Raw genomic sequence first — 27,500 nt, 5'->3', positions numbered from 1 at the left:
TATTATTGTTCCTTATTTTATCTTATGTCCATTGTCTGGACATTTGGCAAGCAAAAGGAAAACAAAAAAAAAAAGAACACCATCCCCAAATATAACATGTTTCAACACATGATTTCACATCAAGAATCTTGCAAAACAAATCCATAAACATTATATATATATATATATGAGTAGTTGAATAAAATTAGGGTAAAAACCTTGTACTATGCTATACAAAGCTCTTCCAGTTATTGGCTATCAAATGTCAGCATTCAGATAGGAATACTCCTGACACTGGATATATATCTGGAATTCCATAGAATCTGGAAAGTTTATATAAAGAGATGAATAAGAGAAAATGGATTGCACGACATTCTTTATTTCACATCGCTACAGCTATTTCCACACATCGTTACACTCATAGCACATTGGTGATGGATGACTAATTACACAATATGTTAATTATATCATCTCACCTATGTACTACAGGTGTAACGATGTGTGGAAGCATTAGTAAGAGTATGAAATAAAGACTGTTGTTATCCATTTTCTCATTCATTTCTTCATATATATATATATATATATATATAAGAGAACAAAGTGTACGTATGCTGCTATACATATATATAATACAAAATGGGACAAGAACGCAAAACATCCAGACAATTAGGTGATACAAAAAGGGTCACCAAAACAAGGATGGGTCATTCAAAGCCTTTTATCCTCAGTCAAGAACTGGATCATCCTCACAATTTCGCCGAAATTGCGAGGATGATCTGGTTCTTGACTGAGGATAAAAGGCTTCGAATGACCCATCCTTGTTTTTTTGTATTGTCTATCTGGATGTTTTGTTGTCCCCTTTTGTATCACCTAGTTGTCCAGATGTTTTGCGTTCTTGTCCCATTTTGGATTTTATATATATATATATGTCTGTATGTATGTGTGCATGTATGTATGTATGTATATGAATATATGTCTGTGTATGGACTGAATTAATTGAGGAAAAAAAGAAAAATATACAGTAGTAGTAGTAGTAGTAGTAGTAGTAGTAGCAAAGAGAGATTAGTGAAAGCAGGAAAAAATGAGCAAAATGAATGGGAAAAACTTTTGAAGTAGAAAGTTCTAGAGTGAGAATGATGACAACAATGCCGATGGCTGATGACGGAAAGTCTACCCCAAAATGTAATCCCTTTCTCACAGATCAAATTAGGTTGAGGCCATATTTAAGGGTAGGAGTAAGGGCTGATTTAAAATAAAAAGAAATTTATTCAAGGGTTTGGTATGTAATAATTCTGAAAATTGGAAAGTAATGAGAAGAGAAAAAATACTGATGATGATGATGATGATGATGATTAAAATGTTGTTGTTCTATATGTAATAGTAGTAGTAGTAGTTGTTGTTGTTGGTGGTGGTGTTTGTTGTTTTTGTAATTCTTCACATTCTTCTTTTATTAATTCAAGAAATAAGTCAGAGAAACTGAGGCTCCTTTCTTCTGAAAGAGAGAAAAAGAAAAACGTAAAAAAAAAAAAAGTATTTCAAACAGGAAACAACAATAACAAAAAAAAAAAATAGTTCAAAATATAAAACGTGTAAAGAAATGGAGAAGAGGGAGAGAGAGAGGGGAGGGGGGTAAATCTTTACTTCCATAAAATTAAAAAGAAAAAAAAAAACTGGGAGAACCAACAATAATGCCTCCATGTCTATGTCGCCGATCCACTGGCTAAAAATACCAGCCAAATTTCCCTCAACTAAACTGGGACAACAGACTTCAACCACAACCTCACGTTGACCAAAACTAGTCCTGGGCAAACTGCAGCCTGTGGGACATTCTGAAGGCCATGCCAGATGAAAATAACCCACTTGATTGAGCCGTGTCTTATGGGGCCTGCTTCTCGAAGAAGGTTGCTCATGCCTTACCTAAGCTTTAGGAATAAAATTTGGAAAATGGAAACTGTGTGGAAGCCTGCTGGATGACAGAACTAATCTGTTGCCCAGTTTAATATCATTATTTGTCCCTTGGGTTCTGACTGTCACAATTGTTTAAATTAGGTGTCTGGTCTGGGAGATGACCTAATATTATATGCCATTTCATACCATAGCAACCAGTGGTCAGCAGTCCAGAACTTAAAGACTGTGTGGTCAGTTAGTCCAGTGTCTGGAGGCCATGTGGTTGGTAGTCCAACACCAGGAGACCATGTGGTTAAGCTGTCCAGTATCTGGAGACCATGTGGTCATTTGTTCAGCATTTGACCATGGTGTCAGATCAGCATTTGTAGACCATGTGGTCATTTGTCCAGCACCTAGAGACTGTGTAGTTGGTTAGTCCAGTACCTGGAAACTGTGTGATTTGTAGTCCAACACCAGGAGTCCATGTGGTCAAGTTGTCCAGCACTTGACCATGAAATTAGACCAACCTTTGCAGACCATGTGGTCAGAAGTCCAGCACTACTGCCTGTGAATAAACCTTAAAAAGCTTTTCGTTATTAAAATAAATTCAAAGTATAAACCCTTCAGCATTCAGTTTATTCTGTCCAATGTAATTCTTATTTATTCACATTGTTTTGAATGAATCATGCATTATTTCATAGCATCAAGATATGATGTAATTGTTTATTTTTAGAATGACATTATAGGGTGGATGGGAGAGGCTGGATCTTGTTTGTTTGGACATAAAACAGATACAATATTTAGGCCAGATATGGCCAGTTAAACCCCTTAGCATTCAGATTCCTCTGTCAAATCTAATGCTTATTCACATTGCTTTGTATGAACCATGCATTATTTTGAGGCTTTGAGATTTCATCATCATCATCAGCAGCATCGTTTAACGTCCGTTCTCCATGCTAGCATGGGTTGGACGGTTCGACCAGGGATCTGGGAAGCAAGAAGGCTGCACCAGGCTCCAGTCTTATCTGGCAATGTTTCTACAGCTGGATGCCCTTCCTAACGCCAACCACTCCGTGAGTGTAGTGGGTGCTTTTTACGTGCCACCCGCACAGGTGCCAGGCGAGGCTGGCATCGGCCACGGTCGGATTGGTGCATTGTATGTGTGAAAACTTGGAAATGTAATAATTTGTGGGCAGAAGGACTTAGAATTGCATTTTCAGGTGATTTGAAAGGTGATGTAATAGTTTATTTTAAGAATGGCATTGTAGGATAGGTGTGAGAAGCTAGATCTGGCCTGCTGGAAGAATAGTTGGGCCGGATGTGGCCTGTTTGAATACCAAAGTGTTAAAAAAAGGACATTGTGAATTACCTTGCCATCATAACTTGTTGCATGTAAACTCAGTTTCCTCTCTTTACTTCAGGGGTCCAAAGGTAGCTTGTCTGCCATATGACGAGGAGACGCTGCCTCGAGGTTGTTAGTTGGGACAGGCTGATCAATGTTTTCATATGTTCCACCTGTATGGGATGCTAAAAATAAAATGCAAAAAATTAAATAAAATCAAGACAAGATAAAACAAACATGAGGAGTAGCTGTGTGGTAAGTAGCTTGCTTACCAACCACATGGTTCCGGGTTCAGTCCCACAATGTGGCACCTTGGGCAAGTGTCTTCTACTATAGCTTCAGGCCGACCAAAGCCTTGTGAGTGGATTTGTGAGTATACGGAAACTGAAAGAAGCCCGTTGTATATATGTATATATATGTATGTGTGTGTGTGTGTATATGTTTGTGTGTCTGTGTTTGTCCCCCCAACATTGCTTGACAACCGATGCTGGTGTGCTTACGTCCCCCATAACTTAGCAGTTTGGCAAAAGAGACCAATAGAATAAGTACTAGGCTTACAAAGAATAAGTCCTGGGGTCGATTTGCTCGACTAAAGGCGGTGCTCCAGCATGGCCGCAGTCAAAATGACTGAAACAAGTAAAAGAGTAATGTGAACTCTATACATTTTCTAATCCCGTCTCACATTGTGATGGGACAGATATCATCTCTCTCTTGTATTATTACCAGAGAGAGCCACAAAAACAAACAAAAACTAAAAGAAATGAAGATACAAAGTCTACTTACTGAGGCCTGGTATGCTGAATGTCTCATAAATTCCTCCTCGATCTTGATAGATGCGATACAGTAAGAAACAGGAGACTGGCTTTAGAATTAGGTTGACAATGCTCATACTAACGGCTGAGGTCAAGGAATTGAAACTTGTTCATGTTTTTACATTCATTAATTTGAAGACAATGGAAGAGAAATATTACATGAGGACGGTAAGCAACTGTTTTTACAACTCTCCAAAAATTAAAAAATACAATGTCTAGTAGGTTGGAGACTAAATTACAAATCCACCTAGCCTAAAACTCTTGATAACAATCCACCTCTAATTTCCAGGATACAAAACTGTTCCTTTTAAAAATGTTCATCTTTCAACTGAAACTCGAAATTTTCTTTTATATCAGAATATTTTGTTTGCTATATTTCAAACATCAACTAAACAGGAGTGGCTGTGTGGTAAGTAGTTTGCTTACCAACCACATAGTTCTGGGTTCATTCCCACAATGTGGCACCTTGGGCATGTTTCTTCTACTATAGCCTAAGGCCGACCAAAGCCTTGTGAGTGAATTTGGTAGACAGAAACTGAAAGAAGCCTGTCGTATATATGTATATGAATATATATGTGTGTGTGTGTGTTTGTGTGTCTGTGTTTGTCCCCCCAACATCACCTGACAACCAATGCTGGTGTGTTTACATCCCCGTAGCTTAGTGGTTCGGCAAAAGAGACCGAAAGAATAAGTGCTGGGCTTGCAAAGAATAAGTCCTGGGGTCGATTCGCTCGACTAAAGGTGCTCCAGCATGGCCGCAGTCAAATGACTGAAACAAGTAAAAGAGTAAAAAGAGAGTATATCCAGCTCAGATATTTACTGTTTTATGTTCAACTAACCAGATTTGATCTTTCACACCTACCCTACAATGTCATTTTAGATATGCAACGGTCACATTATTGAATTCTTAAAGCTATGAGATAATGCCTAATTTGAAACAATGTGAATAGATAAGTTTTACATTTGACAGAAAAATCTAAATGCTAAAGGGTTAAAACAGGAAGTTTGTATATTATAGAAGCAGGATGTGCCTCAGGCAAGTTAGTAGCAAAAGGGTTAACCCTTTTCTTGTCATATTTCTGTTGAAGGACACTGTTTTTGTTTCAATAAGTTTTGAAAATAATCAAGAATTTAGTAAGGTAACTTTGTCTTTATTAAGATGGTGTTTAGAACATAAATGAACATGGAATTTTGGTGGAAGGTTTTAATTTAGATTACTTTGAAAGAGACAGTATGTATCATTGAACTAAGTGGTGGTCACAGTTGGATTGGTATCAACAGGGTTAATATCATAATACATTGGATTAATGCCCTCATCCTGGTTGCTAAAATCTCAACATTTCAGCCATTGCACTTCAGAAGACTTCTTCAAGAACAAAAATAATTTCTCAGACAAATTTTGTCTGATTTAACAAAAATCCAAACAAACAGTTTAAAAATAAAGTTTGTTAATTAAATCTTTCCAAATTTACAGTTATTTAAAAAAAATTAATTAAAAAAAAACATAACATACTTCATTAGAAAATGTTAACGAAAGTGTTAATTCTGAAAAATAGAAAAGCTTAGATGAGGCTGGGACAAGGAGGGGAGAGAGTAACAAAACCAAAACACAACCAAGAGTAATTCTCAAAACAAAAAGAGAAAGAGTAATTAAAATACAATGATAACCAAAATAACCTCAACCGGTTTCGCCTCTCCATTTTGATTATTCATTGGTCATGGATATATATATATATATATAAATATATACATATTTGTGAACATTTTCATAGTTAGAATCCCCTGTCAATTAAATGAAAGGAAATGTTTCTTACAATATGAGTGGTGGTGAGAGATATAAAATAAAAAAAAAACAAAAAAAAAACTGGGAAACATACCTGTTTTTGTGGTATATTTAGATAAATTTCAATGGACACCAGTTCCCTTATTTTTATTGTAGTCAGCTTTCAGTCTTCTCATTAACTGTACTTCTTGTGAAGGTTTATATCTAGGTGGTTAGGGTAGTCAGTTCATGACTGTAAGGCCGTGACCTTAATTCCCAGTGGTGCACTGTGTCCCTGAGCAAGACACTTTATTTCTCATTGCTTCAGCCCACTCAGCTGGCAAAAAAAATGGGATCTTTTCCTTTTGAACGGCACATGTCAACACAATTTCTAGTTAACTAAACATTTTAAAACTTCGTATACTGGTAGAATGTGTTTATAAAACATCATTTTCTCTTGGTTTTATTGAGAAAATTCTATAGTTTGTAAGATATTTCGTCTGAAAATCCGAGCATTTCGGCAATTTTAACCAATCGATTACCTCCATTCAACTAAAATCATTTGCTGCGTCTAAAACTGAGACAACATCCTGTAACTAACCCTAAACCGCCCCCCAACCCTAAATTTTTTTCTTAATTGTTAAATTAATTTAATTCCATTGCTTTAGTTTTTTTTACACGCGTAACAATTAAATTAATTTAACAATTAAGAAAAAAAAAATTTAGGGTTAGGGTTAGGGGGGAGGCTTAGGGTTAGTTACAGGATGTTGTCTCAGTTTTAGACGCAGCAAATGATTTTAGCTCAAAAGAGAGCATAGGATTGGTTAAAATTCGAAAAATTAAACTACGTTAAACAAACAAATTACAATTTTCTCATGAAAGCCAAGAGAAAAAAATGTTTTATTTTGACACATTCTACCAGTGTACGAAGTTTTAAAGTGTTTAGTTAACTAGAAATTGTCTGCCGTTCAAAAGGAAAAGATCCAAAAAATGAGTTGTACCTATATTCCAAAGGGGCCAGCCTTGTCACATTCTTTGTCATACTGAATCTCCTTGAGAACCACAGAAATCATCGCAGATAGAGCTTTTCGGAGTGACCCCACAGCCTACGTTCTGGAGCAGGAGTGAAGAACAGCTCTTTCGAGAGGTTACACTTTCCGCTTATGATGTTGTGAGCAAGAATGAGATCACCTCGGCGGCGGCGTTTTTCAAGAGAATAAAGGTGGAGTGTCTTCAGCCTTTCTTCATAAGACAAATGCTTGAGACCAAGAACCATGCGGTGTGTGTGTATGTCAACATCATCACTGAATGTCCATTGTCCATGCTGGCACGGGTTGGACAGTTTAACCAGAGCTAGCAAGCTGGAGAGCTGCATCAGGCTCCAGTCTGATTTGGCAAGGTTTTCTCTGGCTGGAATGCTCTTTCTAATGCCAACCATTTTAAAGAGTGAGCTGGGTGCTTTTACCGGGCACCACATGGGTTCTTTTACGTGAGACAAGTGCTTTTTACATGACACTGGCATGAGACTCTTACAGGTCAATCCTCTTCACCAGGGGACGTGGCCTTAACACTTCCACTGTGGAAGTACGGGCCTTGAGTACAGCAAGGTGCCAGGTACCATGGTCCTTTGTGATCTCATTTAAAAAGTTCAATGTCTTGAGGTTGTCCTTCAGTACTTTGCCCCATATATATAATGATAATATAATTCTCTTCCTGATAGTAAACTATACTAGGCATGGTGGCAGACAATGAGTAAAGGAGTGCTACACACACATCACACACACAGTGAGAAAGAATCATAGTGAGCAGAGGAGGAGAGGAAGTAAATGACAGAGTAATGGTGGGAGGAGTTATGCCAATGAGAAAACTGCTTGATTCAATTCTTTGGTGATAAATATTTTTCTTTTGAAAATCACTATTCATTTCCCTCATTTTCTACAAATGACGAAGAAATCTCATAAAAGCTCAATTATATAATTATTGCATATAGGTACGTCTGCCATATTTCCTGATATCACCAATGTACATTAAATTGTAACCTCAAAGAAAATCAATATCAGGCAGTATCATATCTGGATACGAGATGTTTCATTTTGCAGAAAGAATATTTGATATCAAGAAAAAAAATTTTGTTTTCCCAGGTCCAGAAAAAAAAAACAAAAAAACAAAAATCTCCACTTGAGTAAAGATTTTTTGCCAACATCACATGGCAGTCCTGGTTTAGTACAAATGTTGCCATGTTACGCTGGCAAACAATCTTTAGAGCACTGTTGCTGAATATTTCACAAGAGATTCACAAATAGTAATTTTCTAAAAACAACAAAAAAAAAAAAACACAAAAAATACAAAAAAAACCCACTTGATCTTCTCTTGTGCCTCTCTCAAGTGTCATCTCATCCAATCCCCTACTCACCAATGGTAACCTTTATCAGTTATTCCTGACGTCATGTCAACTGTCCGACATCCACCCACGCACTGTCCTACTTCAGTAGGAAACACTGACTGAAGAAATTCTCTGTCTTCAGTAACCCCCCCTCCCCTGCCTCTAACAATCATTTACTTCGTTACTCAAAATATTTGCCTGGTTTATTTCTCCACTGGTCAGTATTTGGGTTACTTTCTAATTTCCTACCACCACCACGATCACCCTCCTCCATCATTAACCCATAAAGCACTGGGATTTGCACTTACATAGCATGGACTGCTGAGCACATTTTATGAAAATGAGACTACCATACATAGAAAACAAAAAAATAGTTAAAATATCTTCTTAGTATATAATGGTGGCAAGTTTTACATCATCTGAAAAGTCATTAGTTGAACTATTAGTCCTCTTGCATTCTGGGGGGTATTGGAGCGTTTGACTGACATTAGACCTCGACAAACACCCATAAATTAAATGCATCTATCTGGGCCACAATTGAGGCCTGCCGACCTGTGCCTGATGGCCTGGGGGGTATCGGAGCGTTTGAGTGACATTAGACCCCAACAAACACCCATAAATTAAATGCATCTATCTGGGCCACAATTGAGGCCTGCCGACCTGTGCCTGATGGCCTGGGGGGTATCGGAGCGTTTGAGTGACATTAGACCCCAACAAACACCCATAAATTAAATGCATCTATCTGGGCCACAATTGAGGCCTGCCGACCTGTGCCTGATGGCCTGGGGGGTATCGGAGCGTTTGAGTGACATTAGACCCCAACAAACACCCATAAATTAAATGCATCTATCTGGGCCACAATTGAGGCCTGCCGACCTGTGCCTGATGGCCTGGGGGGTATCGGAGCGTTTGAGTGACATTAGACCCCGACAAACACCCATAAATGAAATGCATCTATCTGGGCCACAATTGAGGCCTGCCGACCTGTGCCTGATGGCCTGGGGGGTATCGGAGCGTCTGAGTGACATTAGAACCCCAACAAACATCCATAAATGAAATGCATCTATCTGGGCCACAATTGAGGCCAGCCGACCTGTGCCTGATGGCCTGGGGGGTATCGGAGCGTCTGAGTGACATTAGAACCCCAACAAACACCCATAAATGAAATGCATCTATCTGGGCCACAATTGAGGCCTGCCGACCTGTGCCTGATGGCCTGGGGGGGTATCGGAGCGTCTGAGTGACATTAGAACCCCAACAAACATCCATAAATGAAATGCATCTATCTGGGCCACAATTGAGGCCAGCCGACCTGTGCCTGATGGCCTGGGGGGTATCGGAGCGTCTGAGTGACATTAGAACCCCAACAAACACCCATAAATTAAATGCATCTATCTGGGCCACAATTGAGGCCTGCCGACCTGTACCTGATGGCCTGGTGGGTATCAGAGCGGTTGAGTGGCATTAGACCCCAACAAACACGCATAAATTAAATGCATCTATCTGGGCCACAATTGTGGCCTGCTGACCTGTGCCTGACGGCCACGATTGTGGCCCGTTGCACTTTATGTATTAAGCAAAGCACAGCCATTCCATCCACCATCACTATTGTTGTCTTTTTTTTAATTTTTAATCTTTTCACTTGTTTCAGTCAGTGGATGGTAGCCTTGCTGGGGTCAAACAGATCAACCCCAGGACTTATTTTATTTTTTTAAAGCCTAGTACTTATTCTTTTGGTCTCTACTGCTGAATCACTCACTCACGAGGAATTGTAAATAAACCAACACACCCATCCACCCCACACTTAAATACATACATATTCACACACACACACATATATACAATGGACTTCTTTCAGTTTCTGTCTACCAAATCTACTCAAGGCTTTGGTCAGCCCAAGGCTATAGTAGAAGACATTAGACCATGCAGTGGGATTGAACCTGGAGCCATGTGGTTGGGAAGCAAACTTGTTACCACACAGCTATGCCTGCACCTAAATATATATACACACACATACAAAATGAGCTTCCACACAGTTTTCGTTTATCAAATTCACTCATAAGGCATTGGTTTGCCTGGGGCTATAGAAGAGAACAGTTGCCCGAGGTGGCATGCAGTGGGACTGAACCTGGAACTACAAGGTTGCAAAGTAAGTGTTTTAGCCATCACCATTATTAAAGACCCTCATCATCACTTCCACCATCACCACTACATCCATCATTTAACGTGTCCCCCACCCACCAGGTATCACTGCTGCTGTTGTCACCACCTCCGTTGCTATCATTATAATGACCATTACCATACCACCGGCACAGGCATGGTTGTATCGTAAGAAGCTTGCCTCCCAACCACATGGTTCCAGGTTCAGTTCCACTGCAAGACACCTTGGGCGAGTGTCTTCTACTATAGCCTCAGGCCGACTGAATCTTTTTGAGTGGATCTGGTAGATAGAAACTGAAAGAAGCCTATCATATATACATGTGTGTGTGGGTGTCTGTGTGTGTGTGTGTGTCTGTGTTTGTCCCCCATCATCACTTGACAACCACTGTTGGTGTGTGTTTATGTCCTGGTAACTTAGCAGTTCAGCAAAAGAGACCAATAGAATAAGTACTTGGCTTACAAGGAATAAGTCCTGGGATTGATTCATTCGGCTAAAAAAACAAAAAAAACTGTTCAAGGTGGTGCCCCAGCATGGCCGCAGTCTAACAAGCGAAGCAAGTAAAAGATAAAAATACCATTCATTCCACTAGCCCCATGGAAGCTCTCTCTACCCCACCACCAGCACCGTCACTGAGGCTTTCACCACCACCGTCATTATGTGAACATTGTCATACCATCCATCACTGAGGCCTTCATTACCACCACCATCATCATCATTGTTAACATGATCAGACCAGTTATACCATCCATCACAATCAATGAGCTCTTCTTACCACTTATCATTGCTATCATTATGTGAACATTGTCATACCATCCATTACCATTGTTAATATGATTAGACCAGTTATACCATCCATCACTATCAATGAGCTCTCATTATTACCACCACCACCACCACCACCACCACCACCACCACTGTCCTTGCTATCGTTATGTGAACAGTGTCATACCATCCATTACCATCACTGAGGCCTTCGTTATAATCACCACCACCGCAATTGTTAATATGGTCAGACCACTATCATACCATCCATCACTCTCATTGAACTCTCATTACCACCAACACCACCACCACAGCTGTCAATATGTGAACACTGTCACATGATCCATCACCATCATTGAGCTCTCATTATCACCATCAGATAAGCCGCACTAGCATCCTCACTACAACCACTGCCTCTCACCTCTACCACTGCTATCTCCTTAAAGCCACCACCACCACCACCACCACCACTACCATCCTCACCACCACAACCACCAGTGGCTGCTGTTTTTTTCCAAGTGCATTTCTTCTAGGAAACGAGGACACAAAAGCTATTAATGTTCCAATGAAGTGACGGAAGCTAAAACTTGAAATCCACTTCAGTGAGTGTGCGAGAGAGAGAGAATGAGATTTTAAAAATAACATCACAGAATTTTAAAAGATGAACTCATAGGTCTCCAAACCTCCACTTCAGTTTGGAATTTCTTTCGTTTTTCCTTTCTGACATGTCGTCAGAATAGCAAATTTTGTTCTGGCGGTTATGTCCTTCCCATTGCTAACCGCTATTGTGTAGAGTGGAAGGAACAATGAGAAATTAGAGTTGCACTAGGTGCTTCTCCGTAAGGGAGGAAACAAAGCTGTGACTTATGATCATATGATCAACAATCTAGCAGATATCTGTCTGTCTGTCTATCTATCTATCTATCTGTCGATTTATCAATCTATCTGTTGATCTGTCAATGTCTATTAGGTTAGTTGTCTCCCTACCTACCTACCTACCTGTCTGTCTGTCTGTCTCACTGTCGGTCTGCCAGTCTATCTGTCGATCTGCTAATCTATCTGTCGATCTATCAATCTTTCAATCTGTCTATCTATTTGTCAATCTGTCGATCTGTCTGTGTCTGTTTATCTGTCTGTCTGTCTGTTTATCTGTCTGTCTGTATGTTTATCTGTCTGTCTGTATGTTTATCTGTCTGTCTGTCTGTTTATCTGTCTGTCTGTCTGTTTATCTGTCTGTCTGTCTGTTTATCTGTCTGTCTGTCTGTTTATCTGTCTGTCTGTATGTTTGTCTGTCTGTCTGTCTATCTGCCAATCAGTCTGTTGATCTGTCTGTCGATCTGTCAGTCTGCCTGTCAATCTGTTATCTACCTATCTATCAGTTGATCTACCCATCTATCATTGATATTTATCCATCTATCTATCTAGGATATCTATCAATCGTGATTTCTATAATATTTATGATTATATAATCCCATGCATGGAGAACAGAAAACCAAAACAGTAATGTACATATTCATTCTTAATACATTGAGTGAAAGGAGAAGTCAGTGTGGTAAAGCTAACGTTTACAGTATTCATAGTAAGAACACACACTAAACTGCAATTAGAAGACTTAGAAGAACATACAACACAACTGAGCTTGAATTCCTCCCTCTGAGGATGAAAGACAAAAGTTGACAAAGACAAGTATCACACTCAGACTGCGGACCAAATCCATGGGGGAGGAAAGAATATATGATGCGACTGTTTAAAGTCCTGTACAAGAGTAAATAGGTGGATGATGCAAGGAACATTTTTCCTGTTGTGGAAAAAAGTCCCAAATGGTAAGGATACCCAAGAGCAAACCGGTATGTACCAATGAGATCTGAAATAGAAAAATAATATCTTAGTGAGATGATTATTGCTGTTGCTATTATTATTATTATTATTAGTATTACGAAATAGCAAAGACAGAGAGCTTCTTATATTGTAAAAAGGAAAAGGTTTCATAACTTTTATATATTTCAGGCATAACAGTCCACCATCAGCGGCAAACAGCTAAGAAATGTGAGTTTATGCAGTGCTAGCCATGTTGATAGTTGGTTCCATATAGGTACTAAATAGACTAACATTTCTTGACTATTTACCTCTGATGGTGGGCTTTTGTGCTTGAAATATAAAGATTATTACACCTTTTACTTTTTCACATTGTAAGAATCTTTCCATCTTCCCTATTTTTTTTATTTTACATCTTATCACAATATTTCAAGCAAGCTACATTATTATTATTATTATTATTATTATTATCATCATCATCATCACCATCATTTAGCATCCATTTTCCATGCTGGTATGAGGTTAATGGTTTGACTGGAACTGGTAAGCTGGAGAGCTGTACCAAGCCTGTCCGGTTTGGCTTGGTTTGGTTTCTACAGCTTGATGCCCTTCCTGTGCCAAACACTCCAAGAATGTAATGGGTGCCTTGTACATGAAACCAGCACGGGTGTCTTTTATGTGTCACTGGCATGGCTATCTTTTACATGTTGCTGACACAGGTGCCTTTTAACGTGCCACCAATACAGGTGCTTTTTATGTGCCACCAGCACTGTCCACGACTACAATTTCACTTAGCTTGACATGTCTTCTCAAGCACAGCAAATCATCAAAGACCTCAACCACTTGTTATCGCCAATTATTATTATTATTATTATTAAGGTGGTGAGCTGGCAGAATCATTAGTGCGCTGAATGAAATGCTTAACGGTATGTTCTAAGATCAAATTCTGCTGAGGTCGACTTTACCTTTCATCATTTTGTGATCGATAAAATAAGCACCAATTAAATACTGGGGTCGATGTAATCGACTCATCCCCTCCCTAAAAATTGCTGCCCTTATGACAAAATTTGAAACCATTATTATTATTATTATTAAGGAAATTTAAGGTTCTGAGATACATATTTAAAGGAATTATAGGTGCGCTTGGCAAATAATAAATGCTTTGCGTGTAACCAACCACAACTGGAAAAGAGGATATTAATGGGGCTCTGGGTGAGTAAAGAGGTGATTTCCACATAGAAATGAGATATGTTCTAATAAGGAGGTGGGGGAAGGAGGAAGAGTATTCTTTCTGTTGTAAAAGGTCTCTGTCCAATATGCTGTCCAACATGAAAGCAGGAAAATGGTTGCAACATGTAGGAGTGTCTGAGATGACCAGAACAATCCACCAGCCAAGAAGAGACCCATGAAAGGATAAACTATTAAAGGCCTTTTTATTGCTGATTAACTCAGAACAGTGATAATGGAACAGGATTTGTCGTGTGCCAATCTGCCTGTCACTGTGGCCTAGTGGTTAGGGTGGGCTGCACACATGACCAGAAGATCATGGTTTCAATTCCCAGCAGGGCAGGGCGCTGTGTTTTTGAGCAAAACGTTTCATTTGAAGTTGCCTCCAGTCGACTCAGCTGTGAATGCGTAACCCTGTGACGGACTGGCATCCTGTTTAGGGAGAATGTTACCATGGCAACCAGGCAACTAGCTTTATGAGTGGAGACAGTAAGTCTTCGTTTTTAACACAAATGGAAGTTGAAGTCAGTAGATGACAACAATGTCCAAAAGATTACATACTCCTCCTCTTCATGGTACACCATTGTATTCCCACCATTTTGCTTCTGATAGTAATTACCTCATTCCACCGCTCCAGTTTCAAGTTTCTGTTCAGAGTCTACTCCTTCTCAGGTCCATTTTCTAATGTTCTCTCGAAGGATGGGTTACATTTGTACACACAAGAATCACTCATCTGGGACAGGAGGAAACTCAAAACTAGATTTCTAAATTCCTAATGCAGAAATAGAAGCCTTCAGAACCTCCATAGACTAGAAACAAAATCTCTGAGTTGAAATGTAGCTATACATACATCATACACATGCACACACGCATTTATAAGGATGTTATATGTGAATAATGTCAAACAATACTCTCTAGTTTTATTTTTTGTATGTATATATAATACTTTTGTACATGTAAATGTGGGTGTGTGTATGTATGTATGTGTGTATATATATATATATATATATATATATATATATATATGTATATATGTGCCTGTATGTATGTAAATATGCGTGTGTATATATGTGTGTATCTATCTATCTGTGTGTTGTGCGAGTGTGTGTGTGTATATATATATATCTATATATATATATATATGCATATATGTCTGTATGTATGTGAATGTGTGTTTGTATATATGTGTATCTATCCATCTATGTATGTGAGTGTATATATGTGTTATGTCTGGGTATGTGTATACATATGTGTATCTGTGTTGTGTGTGTGTATATATCTATCTATATGCATATATGTCTGTATGTGTGAATGTGTTTGTATATGTGTATCTATCTACATGTGTGTGCATGTATATATGTGCTATGTGTGGGTATGTGTGTACATGTGTATCTATCTATGTGCATTGTGTGTGTGTGTGTGTGTGTGTATTGTGACCTTTATAGTCAATGAGGCTTGTAATATGAGCCTTCACTGTAACAACTGTGATTCTCTTCACAGGATTCTTTCAGAACCTCGTAGAACACATGAAGGTCTAACACAATGGTCATGTCCTGCACTTTAACTGGCGATGTAGAAACACCGTTGCGTATGTGTGTGTACACACACACACACAATTTGTCCTATTTAAAGTTCTAAGTCGACACTGGCAGAATTTGAACTCAGGACGTAAAGAGCCAAAGGAAATGCAGTTGAGCATTTTATCCAATGTGCAAACGATTCTGCCAGCTTATGGCCATAATAACAATAATAATAATAATAATAATAATAATATGGAAGTGTTATCATGTACGTTGTTTTGTCTTGGTATGAAAGATGGGCTACAGCAAATATTCTGCTCAATACCACAGATTTGCTTGTCAGTTGTTTGACCTTAACCAGTTGAGATGTCCCTTAGTGGCTGACGATATGTGCATCTCTGATCACGAGCAGGAATAGTGGGGGACCATCATAGCCATGTGTTGAGAGGAGTTATTTGGGGTTTAAATAATTCACCTCTGAAAACATGGGTGTTTCATTCAACATCCTTAAATAACCCTTATTCAAGGACCTTTTGAGTGGGATGGGTTACTCGACCAGAAGAAAATTCTAACTGGGCCCCACCTGCAAGGTCATGTGCTGTTTATCTTGATATGAGATCACCATGTCGCGCACATATGGTTGTGATGCATGTGCCTAGTGTACCCTTATCACACGAGTAGTCATGATGGATATACTGGGCTTCGTATATTTTACCCCAGTGTCACTTTGATGGCATGCACTGCTCTCTCACTCAATAATAATAATAGTGCTTTCTAATATAGGCACAGGGCCAGCAATTTTAAAGGAGGAGGGTAAGTCGATTACAGCAAGCCCTGTGCTAGACTAGTACTACTCATTTTATTGACCCCGAAAGGATGAAAGACAAAATCAACCTTGGAGGAATTCGGAGTTAGAACATGAAGAGGAATGAAATGCCCCTAAGCACTTCATCCAGCATGCAAACAATAATAATAATAATAATAATCCTTTCTACTATAGGCACAAGGCCCGCAATTTGGTGGGAGGAGGAGGAGGTAAGTTGATCACATTGACCCCAGTACTTATAATAATCCTTTCTATTAAAGGTACAAGGCCTGAAATTTTGTGGGATGTGTGCGGGGGGAGGCTTACTGATTAACTGACCCCAATATTTCACTGGTACCCATTTTAGCCAGAGATGAATTTTAAAATGAGAATATCTGAAATAAACTCGACTGTTTTCACAAACAAAAATCCTTAAAATGAACCCGACCACTCTTAAAAATTAAGTAAAAAAAAAAAAAAAACAGAAAAAAATGATCCAGAATCCTTGTCCGGTACTGGATTGATCCCAAAACCTAATCAGCTCGTGCCAGTCATGAGGCCAAACATCCCTGAAAGTTTCATCCAAATCCATCCAGCGGTTCTTGAGATATCTTGTCCATGGACAAACAACCAAACATGACGGAAAACAATACCTCTGCCTTCGGGCGAAGATAATAATAATAATAATAATAATAATAATAACGATAATAATAATGATGATAATAATAATAATGATATAAGCACAAAACAAATTTTTTTAGAAGATCTATTATTATCAAAATCATCTATACAAACACATAAGTATATATATATATATATATATATATATATATATATATAAAACAATGCATATAAAGGTAAACAACACAAATAATAAAATAAACAAAAAAACTTATGATACAGGCAACAGGCTGTGGGAGATGGTGCAGTGAAGAGGAAGAACAAGAACTCAAGATAATCGGTCAAGAGTTCCTGATCATGTTTTTAACATTGTTCAAAGAGTCTTAATGTACAACCAAAAATAATTTCAATTTTCAAAAAATTATTTTTCTTTCTATTTTTTTCTATTTTTTCCCTTCAAGATTTCAATTTTAGATTCAGTTCCCTTTTTATTTTCTTTTAGTGTTTTTTTTTTGTTTCGTTCATTCATTCATTGGATTGTGGCCATGCAGCAGCACCACCATCATCAAAGATTCAAAGCAATCATACCAACCCCATAACTGATTCAACAGGATGGTGAAAGCAATAAGCATATGTGGCAGGGGTGGTGGTGGTGGTTGAGAGAGAAAAGGAGAGTGAGAGAGGGGGGAGAGGGGGGGAGAAAGACTCACAAAGAAAAGGTCAAGGCATAAACCTCACAGGGACCAGGGTGCAGTGGAGACAGACTCACAAGAACCAAGTTAGAGGAACCTTACCTCACAGGAAACGGGACAAAAGAATAGCTAACGAGGGTACATGAACAGTCTCATAGGAACCAATGCATAACACAGGGGGCCAGGGTGCAGAAGAGGTAACCTCAAAGGAGCCAGGATGCAGGCAAGGGTAGCTTCATAAGGACCAGGGTGCAGCAAGGATAGCATCCTGCCGCTACCTGTTTGGAATATAGACTCACTCCACTGCCTTGTTTAATGGTGGCTTTAATGGAAGAGGCCGGTCCGTTGCAAGGATTCCTGCCAGATGTCTGGTTTAAGGATACCTGTCTCCTTCCCACCAGTGTCAGAGACCCTGAGCAGGGATATGAACGCTGCCCTTGTTGACAAAGCAATTTTTAAAAAGCCTAGTATATATAAGGAATGTGATGGCTTTAGCTGAATTTCGGTTTTCCATTGCAGCAGGGGCAGGCAACAAAAACAGGGGCAGACAATAATAAAAAGGTGCAGCACAGCAAAACTAGATGCAGACATGGCTATGTGGTTAAGAAGTTTTGCATAACACCCATGGGGTAAGTGTCTTGTACAATAGGACTAGACCGACTGTGAGTGAATGTGGATTGAGGAAATTGCAAGAAGCTTATATATATATATGTACACATATATATACACACATACATCTATATATAAATATACATACATACACATATATATATAGCTATTATCCATGTGAGTACTTACCAAGATAAACACCTGGATTATCTTATCCCTACGAACCTATTATATGTATATATATCTATGATAAGCTTGTGTATGTGTGTGTGTGTGTGTGTGCATATATGCACAAGCATGTCTGTTTCTTGATAACATGCACTAAATGTAGACAAACGTTGTTGTGATAGAAGTGGTGCCATTAACTTGCAATCTTCCATGAAAACATGTCTGGCTGTTGTACCGTTCATGTTTGAAAGTGTAAAGGAAATTTTACCTTGTTTGGAGACAATTGAAGGTTGGTGGCTGGAAGAGCAACCAGCCATAGAAAATTTGCATCGCCAAATTTTGTCTGACACATTCAAAGCATAGAAAAGCAGACATTAAAACGATGATGATGATTGTAACCATGTTGATTCAACAGTTTCCAATTTTGAGCTGGACAAGGCCATGGCATACTATTGTCATCTTAATATGCTGTGATTGTAGGCCCCTGACCAAGGTGCTTTTTTGGCCAGTTGATTTGTCCTGGCCACTGGCACTGAAGCAAAAATTTCAACTCAGAACACAGAGAGTGAAAAGGGACACCACACAGCATTAAGATGCTGTGATTGTAGGCCTCTGACCAAGGTGCTTTTTTGGCCAGTTGATTTGCCCTGGCCATTGGCACTGAGGCAAAAAGTTCAACTCAGAACACAGAAAGTGAAAAGGGACACCACACAGCATTAAGATGAATGCTCAAAGAATTCTGCCAGTTCACCGATTTGAACTCCTTATTTATCAGCCTCAACAGATGAGAAAAGCAAGGATGACTTTGATGGAACTTGAACCCAGAGCCCAGAAAACCAGAACAAATACTGCACACCAGTTCAATCTGTCAATCTACTGACTCAGCCACTTAACCATTTATCAGATCTGTCATCTATTACTTGTTACAGTCATCAGACTGTGACCATACTAGGGCAGTGCCTTGAAGAATTTTTAGTTGAATAAATCAAACCCAGTACTTTTTTCTTAAGCCTGGTATTTATGCTAGTGGCCCCTTTTGCTAAACTGCTAAGTTATGGGGGACAAACACTGATACAAAGACACACACAAACAGAGGGCTTTTTTCAATTTCCATCTACCAATTCCACTCACAAGGTTTTGATCAGCTTGAGGCTATGGTAGAAAACACCCAAATGTGCCAGGCAAAGGGACTGAACCCAGAACCATGTGGTTGGAAAGCAAGCTACTGTCTATTCATCCATCTTCATCCACTATTCCTGGGGGGAGGTTATAGAAGGAGAGCCCTCAGGCACCTCATCTGTGGGGTCCTAACAGAAACAGCTATCATTAAAACTTTCCGGCTGGATCTCCAAGCATGACCAACTCAGACAATGGACATCTCATTCTTGGTCCACCCCTAGGTCTCCTGCCAGTCAAAGGGTAAAGTCTTCAGGTACTGCCTCCATAATGTCTTATCAGAAGCAACTGCCATTCTACTTTCCGGCTGGATCTCCAAGCATGACCAACTCAGACTAAGGACATTATCCAACCATCTCATTCTTGGTCTACCCCTTGGTCTCCTACCAATTGGCTTGGTTTGAAAAATCTGTCTTGCAATTCTTTCCTGAGACATTCTAATCATATGTCCATAATAACAGAGCCATGACCTCTCAATGCAGAGAAGTGGTGGCTCAGTCTGGAGAGACTGCCTGATTGCTGAGCTACACACCCTGTCAAGTAATACCAACTACTTCAGAAATCCTTTAGCAGACCCCCATTTCATCCACTTAGTATTCACGATTATTTCAGTCACTACCCAACATTCATGACCAACTCTATCAATATTATCCAACCATTTTATTCTTGGTCCACCCCTTCGTCTCCTGCCTTAACTTGATAAATCCATCATGCAATTCTCTCCTGCAACATTCTAATCACATGTCCATAGTAGTGGAGCTGTGACTTCTCAATGCGAAGAAGTGGTGGCTCAACCTGGAGAGACTCCATGATCTCTGAGTTAAACATCCTGTTAAGTAACGCTAGTCTAGAGATCCTTTAGTGGACCACATTTCAGCCACTTGTATTCGTGATTGCACTCTTCTGGTCATCACCCAACATTCATGGCCAATTCAGACTATGGACATTATCCAACTATCTTGTTCTTCATCTGCTCCCTAGGTCTCCTAGCATAGCCAAACTCAGACTATGGATATTATCCATCTCATTCTTGGACTACCTCCCAGGTTTCCTATATGTTGGCTGATATTGAAATATTGGCTCTCAGTTGAGAGCCACTGCTTTAGGGTAGGAGTGCAGGGGCAATAAAATAAAGTACCAGTCAAGTACCTGAACTGATGTAACCAACTTAACCCCTGCTGAAATTGCCTGCCTTGTTCCAAAACTTGAAACCGTTATTATTAAGGTGATGAACTGGCAGAACTGTCACCAGGAAGAACAAAACGCTTAGCGACATTTCTTCCGGCACATCATCTTTTGAGTTCAGATGCGACAGAGGTTGACTTTGCTACTCATCCTTTTTTTGGGGTGGGTGGGGGGGTCGATAAAATAAGTACCAGTTGAATACTGGGGTCGATGAATCAACTTGTCCCTTTGCCTTAAAATTGCTGACCTTGAGCCAAAAATAGCAAAAAAAAAAAATTATCATCACCATCATTATAAATGGCAAGTACTTCCTTCCCGTACTTGAACTAAATAGGATAAGGCAGTGACATATTCAACAAACCCCCTCCTATTGTCTATAAAAATGGTAGTGGGGAGGTGGGCATGTGTCTAAATAGCTAAATTCCAGGACAGTATACTCATAGTAAAACCAGGATTCGTGTGGTCACACATTTTTTTCTGTGTGGATAAATGTGTGTGCATACATACATATATATATATATATATATACACATTCACACAAACAGACCCCCACCACACACACATTTAGTTGGTTTCCAGTCATTCAGTGATGAGAATTTAGTTGTTTGAATTAACATGTAGGTGGTTGAGTATTCCACACACAAACACATGTACATCAATGTAATTCTCAGGCAGGATCAGTGTGATGTTGCAGGACATAGGTGAATCTGATGGGATTCCGTACAGTTTCCATTCTCCCAGTTTCATTCACAAAGTATGAGTTGACCCAAGGCTATAGGAGATGACACTTGCTCAAGAATTCCTAACAGTGGAATTGAAAGTAAGACCTAATGGTTGCAAAACAAACTTCTTAAACCATTTGACTATACTGCCTCTACATACATGTGTGTGTGTGTGTGTGTGTGTGTGTGTGTGTGTATATATATATATATATATATATATATATATATCATCATCATCATCATCGTTTAGCATCCGCTTTCCATGCTAGCATGGGTTGGACGGGTCAACTGGGGTCTGTGAAGCTGGAAGGCTTCGTCAGGCCCAGTCAGATCTGGCAGTGTTTCTACGGCTGGATGCCCTTCCTAACGCCAACCACTCCGCGAGTGTAGTGGGTGTTTTTTACGTGCCACCAGCACAGGTGCCAGACAGAGCTGGCGAACGGCCACGAACGGATGGTGCTTTTACGTGTCACCGGCACGGGGCCAGGCGATGTATACATATGTATATGTAAAAAAATACAAACTGGGACAAGAACGCAAAACATTTAGAAGACGATACAAAAAACACGGACGGGACATTCGAAACCTTCAATCTTCAGTCAAGAACCGGATCATCCTCACAATTTCGGCTGATTAATCTTGAGATCGCTCTGATCCGGCCAGCTCCAAGGAAAAACTAAGATATGAGCATTAGATTTCTTGGAAAAAGGATACATATATATATATATATATATAAAAGATGGAGGTGGAAATAGTACAGAAGTAAGTCTGAGACATTTCAATTTAAGAAGGAATTTAATAAAAATGATTTTTAAAAAATTATATAAAGAAAATATTAAGGGTTTTGGTGAATCCCATTTTATCAAATAGTAAAAATTTATAAAAATTTGAAGTAAATTTTTACTGATATTTGACAAGATGAGATTCATCAAAACTGGTAATATTTTCTTAATATAATTTTCAAAAAATCATTTTTATTAAATTCCCTCCTAAGTTGAAATGTCTTAGACTTACATCTGTGCTATTTCCACCTCCACCTTTTATATATAGGCGCAGGAGTGGCTGTGTGGTAAGTAGCTTGCTAACCAACCACATGGTTCCGGGTTCAGTCCCACTGCGTGGCACCTTGGGCAAGTGTCTTCTGCTATAGCCCCGGGCCGACCGATGCCTTGTGAGTGGATTTGGTAGATGGAAACTGAAAGAAGCCTGTCATATATATGTATATATATGTGTATGTATGTGTGTGCGTTTGTGTGTCTATGTTTGTTCCCCTAGCATTGCTTGACAACCGATGCTGGTGTGTTTACGTCCCCGTCACTTAGCGGTTCAGCAAAAAGTGACCGATAGAATAAGTACTGGGCTTACAAAAAGAATAAGTCCCGGGGTCGAGTTGCTCGACTAAAGGCGGTGCTCCAGCATGGCCGCAGTCAAATGACTGAAACAAGTAAAAGAGAGTAGAAGAGTATATAAAAATTTGATTTGTATAGATCTCTAATATTTTTTCAACTATATGCCAGCGCCACCTTGACTGGCTTCCGTGCCGGTGGCACGTAAAAAGCACCAACCAATCGTGGCCGTTGCCAGCCACCCAAGGCACCTGTGCTGGTGGCACGTAAAAAGCACCCACTACACTCACGGAGTGGTTGGCATTAGGAAGGGCATCTAGCGGTAGAAACACTGCCAGATCAGACTGGAGCCTGGTGCAGCCTCCTGGCTTCCCAGACCCCGGTCGAACCGTCCAACCCATGCTAGCATAGAAAACGGACATTAAACAAAGATGATATATATATTTTTATATATATATATATATATGTATACATCAAATAATTTTTTTGAAAGCCTTCAAATTAGATATATGCAGTTCATAACCAATACTACACTCAACAAAATGAAGTTGTGTGATGCTGAGACCCCCTTCGGTCATGACTGACCGTGGGATTGCACCTAGAAAGTTACCCTCCCAGGTACAAGTCCAGGCAAGGTTGTTGCCAGGAATCGATCTCACAACCTTATGATCAAGAGCCAAATACCCTAACCAATAAGCCACGCACCTTCACCACGGGGTGAATACAAGAGTGAGAGTAGTGATAGAGAAACAGAAAAGGTGGGTGAGTGAGTCTGGGCGTGAAAAGAGCGTGGCAGATGATTAGAGACGGGAATTGAGGTGGATGCAGTGAACATCAGTTTGAGGGCGGGGAAATGAAGTGGAACGGGAGGGGGTCAGGGAGGAGGAGGAGGAGGAGGAGATGATAAAAGACGCCACCACCACCACCACCACCACCTCCACACCACATACTTGAAAACTAGAAAAAGTTAAGAAAATGGTGCAAAAAAAAGGAATGTGTGATTAAAGGCGGTGCTCCAGCATGGCCGCAGTCAAATGACTGAAACAAGTAAAAGAGTAACAAGCAAGAAAACAACAACCAACCAAACAAACAAACAAACAAAAAAAAAGAAACTCAGGTAAAACTAAATGGGGGAAAAGGATACGCAAGAGAGAATCTGTATTCATGAACACAGCTCATTTCTGAAAATACAGACAAAGCAGGGTTTAAGACATGCAAGGTACAGCGTGCGTTTGAGAATTAAAAGCAGAGATGATTATTGTTATTATTATTATTATTATTAGCATGCAAAAAGGATTAAAAAGTGCTGAAGTTTGGTGGTTAAGATATGAAGCATAATTAAAGAAGAACCCATTTGAATCAAACAGACACGAGAATGGCTGTGTGGTTTGCTTCCCGGCCCCGTGGTTTCAGTTTTGGTTCCACCTTGAGCAAGTGTCGTTTTGTATAGCCCTAAGCTGACCAAAGCCAGCCTTGTATGTGTATTTTGGTAGACAGAAACTGAACGAAGCTGGTCATATGTGTGTGTGGTGTGGTGTATATGTACGTATGTGTGTATATGTACGTACGTGTGTGTATGTACATACGTGTGTGTATGTACGTACGTGTGTATGTACGTATGTGTTGTATGTACGTGTGTGTATGTACGTGTGTGTATATGTACGTGTGTGTGTATGTGTATATGTAAGTATGTGTGTGTATATGAACGTATGTGTGTGTATATGAACGTATGTGTGTGTATATGAAAGTATGTGTGTGTATATGAACGTATGTGTGTGTATATGTACGTATGTGTGTCTATATGTACGCATGTGTGTGTATATGTACGCATGTGTGTGTATATGTACGTATGTGTGTGTATATGTACGTATGTGTGTGTATATGTACGTATGTGTGTGTATATGTACGTATGTGTGTGTATATGTACGTATGAATGTGTATATGTACGTATGTGTGTATATGTACATTGTGTGTATATGTACATGTGTGTGTATATGTACGTACGTATGTATGTGTACGTATGTGTGTGTATGTACATATGTATGTGTGTATGTACATATGTGTGTGTGTATGTACATATGTGTGTGTGTGTGTATGTACATATGTGTGTGTGTATATGTACATATGTGTGTGTGTGTATATGTACATATGTGTGTGTGTGTATATGTACATATGTGTGTGTGTGTGTGTGTATATATGTACATATGTGTGTGTGTGTATATGTACATATGTGTGTGTGTGTATGTACATATGTGTGAGTGTGTGAATATATGTACATATGTGTGTGTGTGTGTGTGTGTATATATGTACATATGTGTGTGTGTGTATATGTACATATGTGTGTGTGTGTATATATGTACATATGTGTGTGTGTGTGTATATATATGTACATATGTGTGTGTGTGTGTATATATGTACATATGTGTGTGTGTGTGTGTGTATATGTACATATGTGTGTGTGTGTATATATGTACATATGTGTGTGTGTGTGTGTATGTACATATGTGTGTGTGTGTGTGTATATATGTACATATGTGTGTGTGTGTGTATATGTACATATGTGTGTGTGTGTATGTACATATGTGTGTGTGTGTATGTACATATGTGTGTGTGTGTGTATATGTACATATGTGTGTGTGTGTGTGTATATATGTACATATGTGTGTGTGTGTGTGTATATATGTACATATGTGTGTGTGTGTGTGTATATGTACATATGTGTGTGTGTGTATATGTACATATGTGTGTGTGTGTGTATATGTACATATGTGTGTGTGTGTGTATGTACATATGTGTGTGTGTGTATATGTACATATGTGTGTGTGTGTGTGTGTGTGTGTGTGTGTGTGTGTACATATGTGTATGTGTGTCTGTTACTGTCTCCTTACTTTGGCATTGCATGTACGTCGTTAACAAGTGTCAATGTAATGTGAATGCAAGCAGTGTCCTCCGTTCCCAATATTCTGTGGTATTCCTGTCACTGGAAGATATTACCTGACTTGGAAACAGGTGAGGGTTGGCAACAGGAAGGGCATCCGGTCGCAGAAAATCTGCCTCAACAAATTCTGTCTGACCCAGGCAAGCATGGAAATGATGAACGATCTAATGACACAATCTCTTTCTCTTTGAGCCAACAAGAGAGCTGCTACATAGTTGTATGATTTGCTAGAAATAGCAAGCAAATCTCCCTTTTATCATGTTGCCATCATAAAAAAAAATAAAAGGATGAGTTTAAAAAAAAAAAGCCCATAATTAGCACACCTTTCATCGTGGGCCTAGGCGACCAGGGATGACCTAGGGTTAAACAGCAACACCTGTTTTTTTTTTTTCTTGAATTTTTAATTTTAAAATGGCTACTTGTGGGTCACACTTAACATATATACACCACTGAAAGGTATGATGCTGTTGCTTTCGTCTCAGAGAATATTCATTTGTAGACATTTTAAAGAACAGAATATTCATTACCTATTTCTTTACTGCCCATAAGGGGCTAAACACAGAGGGGACAAACAAGGACAGACAAACGAATTAAGTCGATTATATCGATCCCAGTGCGTAACTGTTACTTAATTTATCGACCCCGAAAGGATGAAAGGCAAAGTCGACCTCGGCGGAATTTGAACTCAGAACGTAACGGCAGACAAAATACAGCTACGCATTTCGCCCGGCGTGCTAACGTTTACCATCAGAAACGGAGCTGGCTGGCTTCTGTCACCTAAACAGTACCATGCAGAGTTATCTACCTTGCCCCATACACAGATTGCAATTTACTGCTGTGACAAGGTTTTCGACTATTCAAATTCTTTATTTGACCTCCAACTAGGATTTTCTATCCAAGTGACCACAGGATGGCCAATTAGATCAGTGATTGATCTGAATCCTAGATCAACCTTAATTAAGCAAGGGATGATCAAAACACAAACTGAAAATGATTTGAGAATGCTCCCTGGCTTACCATCCCCGTGAGAAGTGCAAAAGATTGTTTTAACTGGCACATCACATGTATTAAGAAGAAGCATTGTCACTTTACGAACAATAACCTTCCAGGGAAATAATTTTTTTTACTCTTGGTATACAGTAATCCCTCGTCATACTACGATTCATTTATCGCGGTTTATTATTTAAGCTTACGTCGATTCCTCCGTGGTGGTGTTTTGCATTTATAAATAAAATAAATATATACAATTTCGTTTTTGGATTTGGTTTGCGTGATTCTTTATATGAGTTCGTGTGTTGAAGCATATTCTGTTGTGTCTGGGGAGAGTCATTTTCTTGTTGTGCCTTGTTATGTAACACACTCACCGGTAAAATTTCCACTTTTTTCTTATTTATATTTTCCTAAAATTTTCGTTGCGTCTTGCAACCTTTTCAAAAGAGAGTCAAAACTATTGAAAACGCTGCAAGATGCAACGAAAATTTTAGGACAATAAAAATAAGAAAAAAGTGGAAATTTTACCGGTGAGTTTATTACATTATAAGGCACAAAAAGAAAATGACTCTCCCCAGACACAACAGAGTATACAAGT

The 27,500-nt window shown here is 39.3% G+C and overlaps 1 protein-coding gene and 1 long non-coding RNA gene across 3 annotated transcripts in view; one reads left to right on the top strand and one right to left on the bottom strand.

Annotated features, from left to right (window-relative positions):
• Window positions 1–3,235: 3,235 nt before the first annotated feature.
• The window catches only part of LOC115224339 (type-1 angiotensin II receptor-associated protein-like), a 75,454-nt gene continuing 51,189 nt past the window's right edge, over window positions 3,236–27,500 (bottom strand). Inside the window, exons 5-7 of one of the 2 annotated variants that reach the window (XM_036513176.1) lie at window positions 24,119–24,155; window positions 3,992–4,098; window positions 3,236–3,393 (exon numbers count right to left, since the gene is read on the bottom strand). In XM_036513176.1, the coding sequence (XP_036369069.1) occupies window positions 3,284–3,393; window positions 3,992–4,098; window positions 24,119–24,155 (254 nt within the window). In that variant the 3' untranslated portion in view covers window positions 3,236–3,283. Of the gene's footprint in view, window positions 3,394–3,991; window positions 4,099–12,921; window positions 12,953–24,118; window positions 24,156–27,500 lie in introns of both variants that reach the window. The other variant, XM_029795210.2, reaches the window with a different exon arrangement.
• LOC118767855 overlaps window positions 12,373–27,500 on the top strand; it is a 21,270-nt gene continuing 6,142 nt past the window's right edge. The window contains exons 1-2 of the long non-coding RNA XR_005003756.1: window positions 12,373–12,383; window positions 13,535–13,537. This is a non-coding gene — a long non-coding RNA (uncharacterized LOC118767855). The remainder of the gene's footprint in view (window positions 12,384–13,534; window positions 13,538–27,500) is intronic.

Source organism: Octopus sinensis, linkage group LG25 (genome assembly GCF_006345805.1).
Source record: "Octopus sinensis linkage group LG25, ASM634580v1, whole genome shotgun sequence".
Classification (NCBI taxonomy): Eukaryota; Metazoa; Mollusca; class Cephalopoda; order Octopoda; family Octopodidae; genus Octopus; species Octopus sinensis.
The sequence above is the reverse complement of the archived record's forward strand: the minus strand, read 5'-3'. Positions and strand labels throughout refer to the sequence as shown.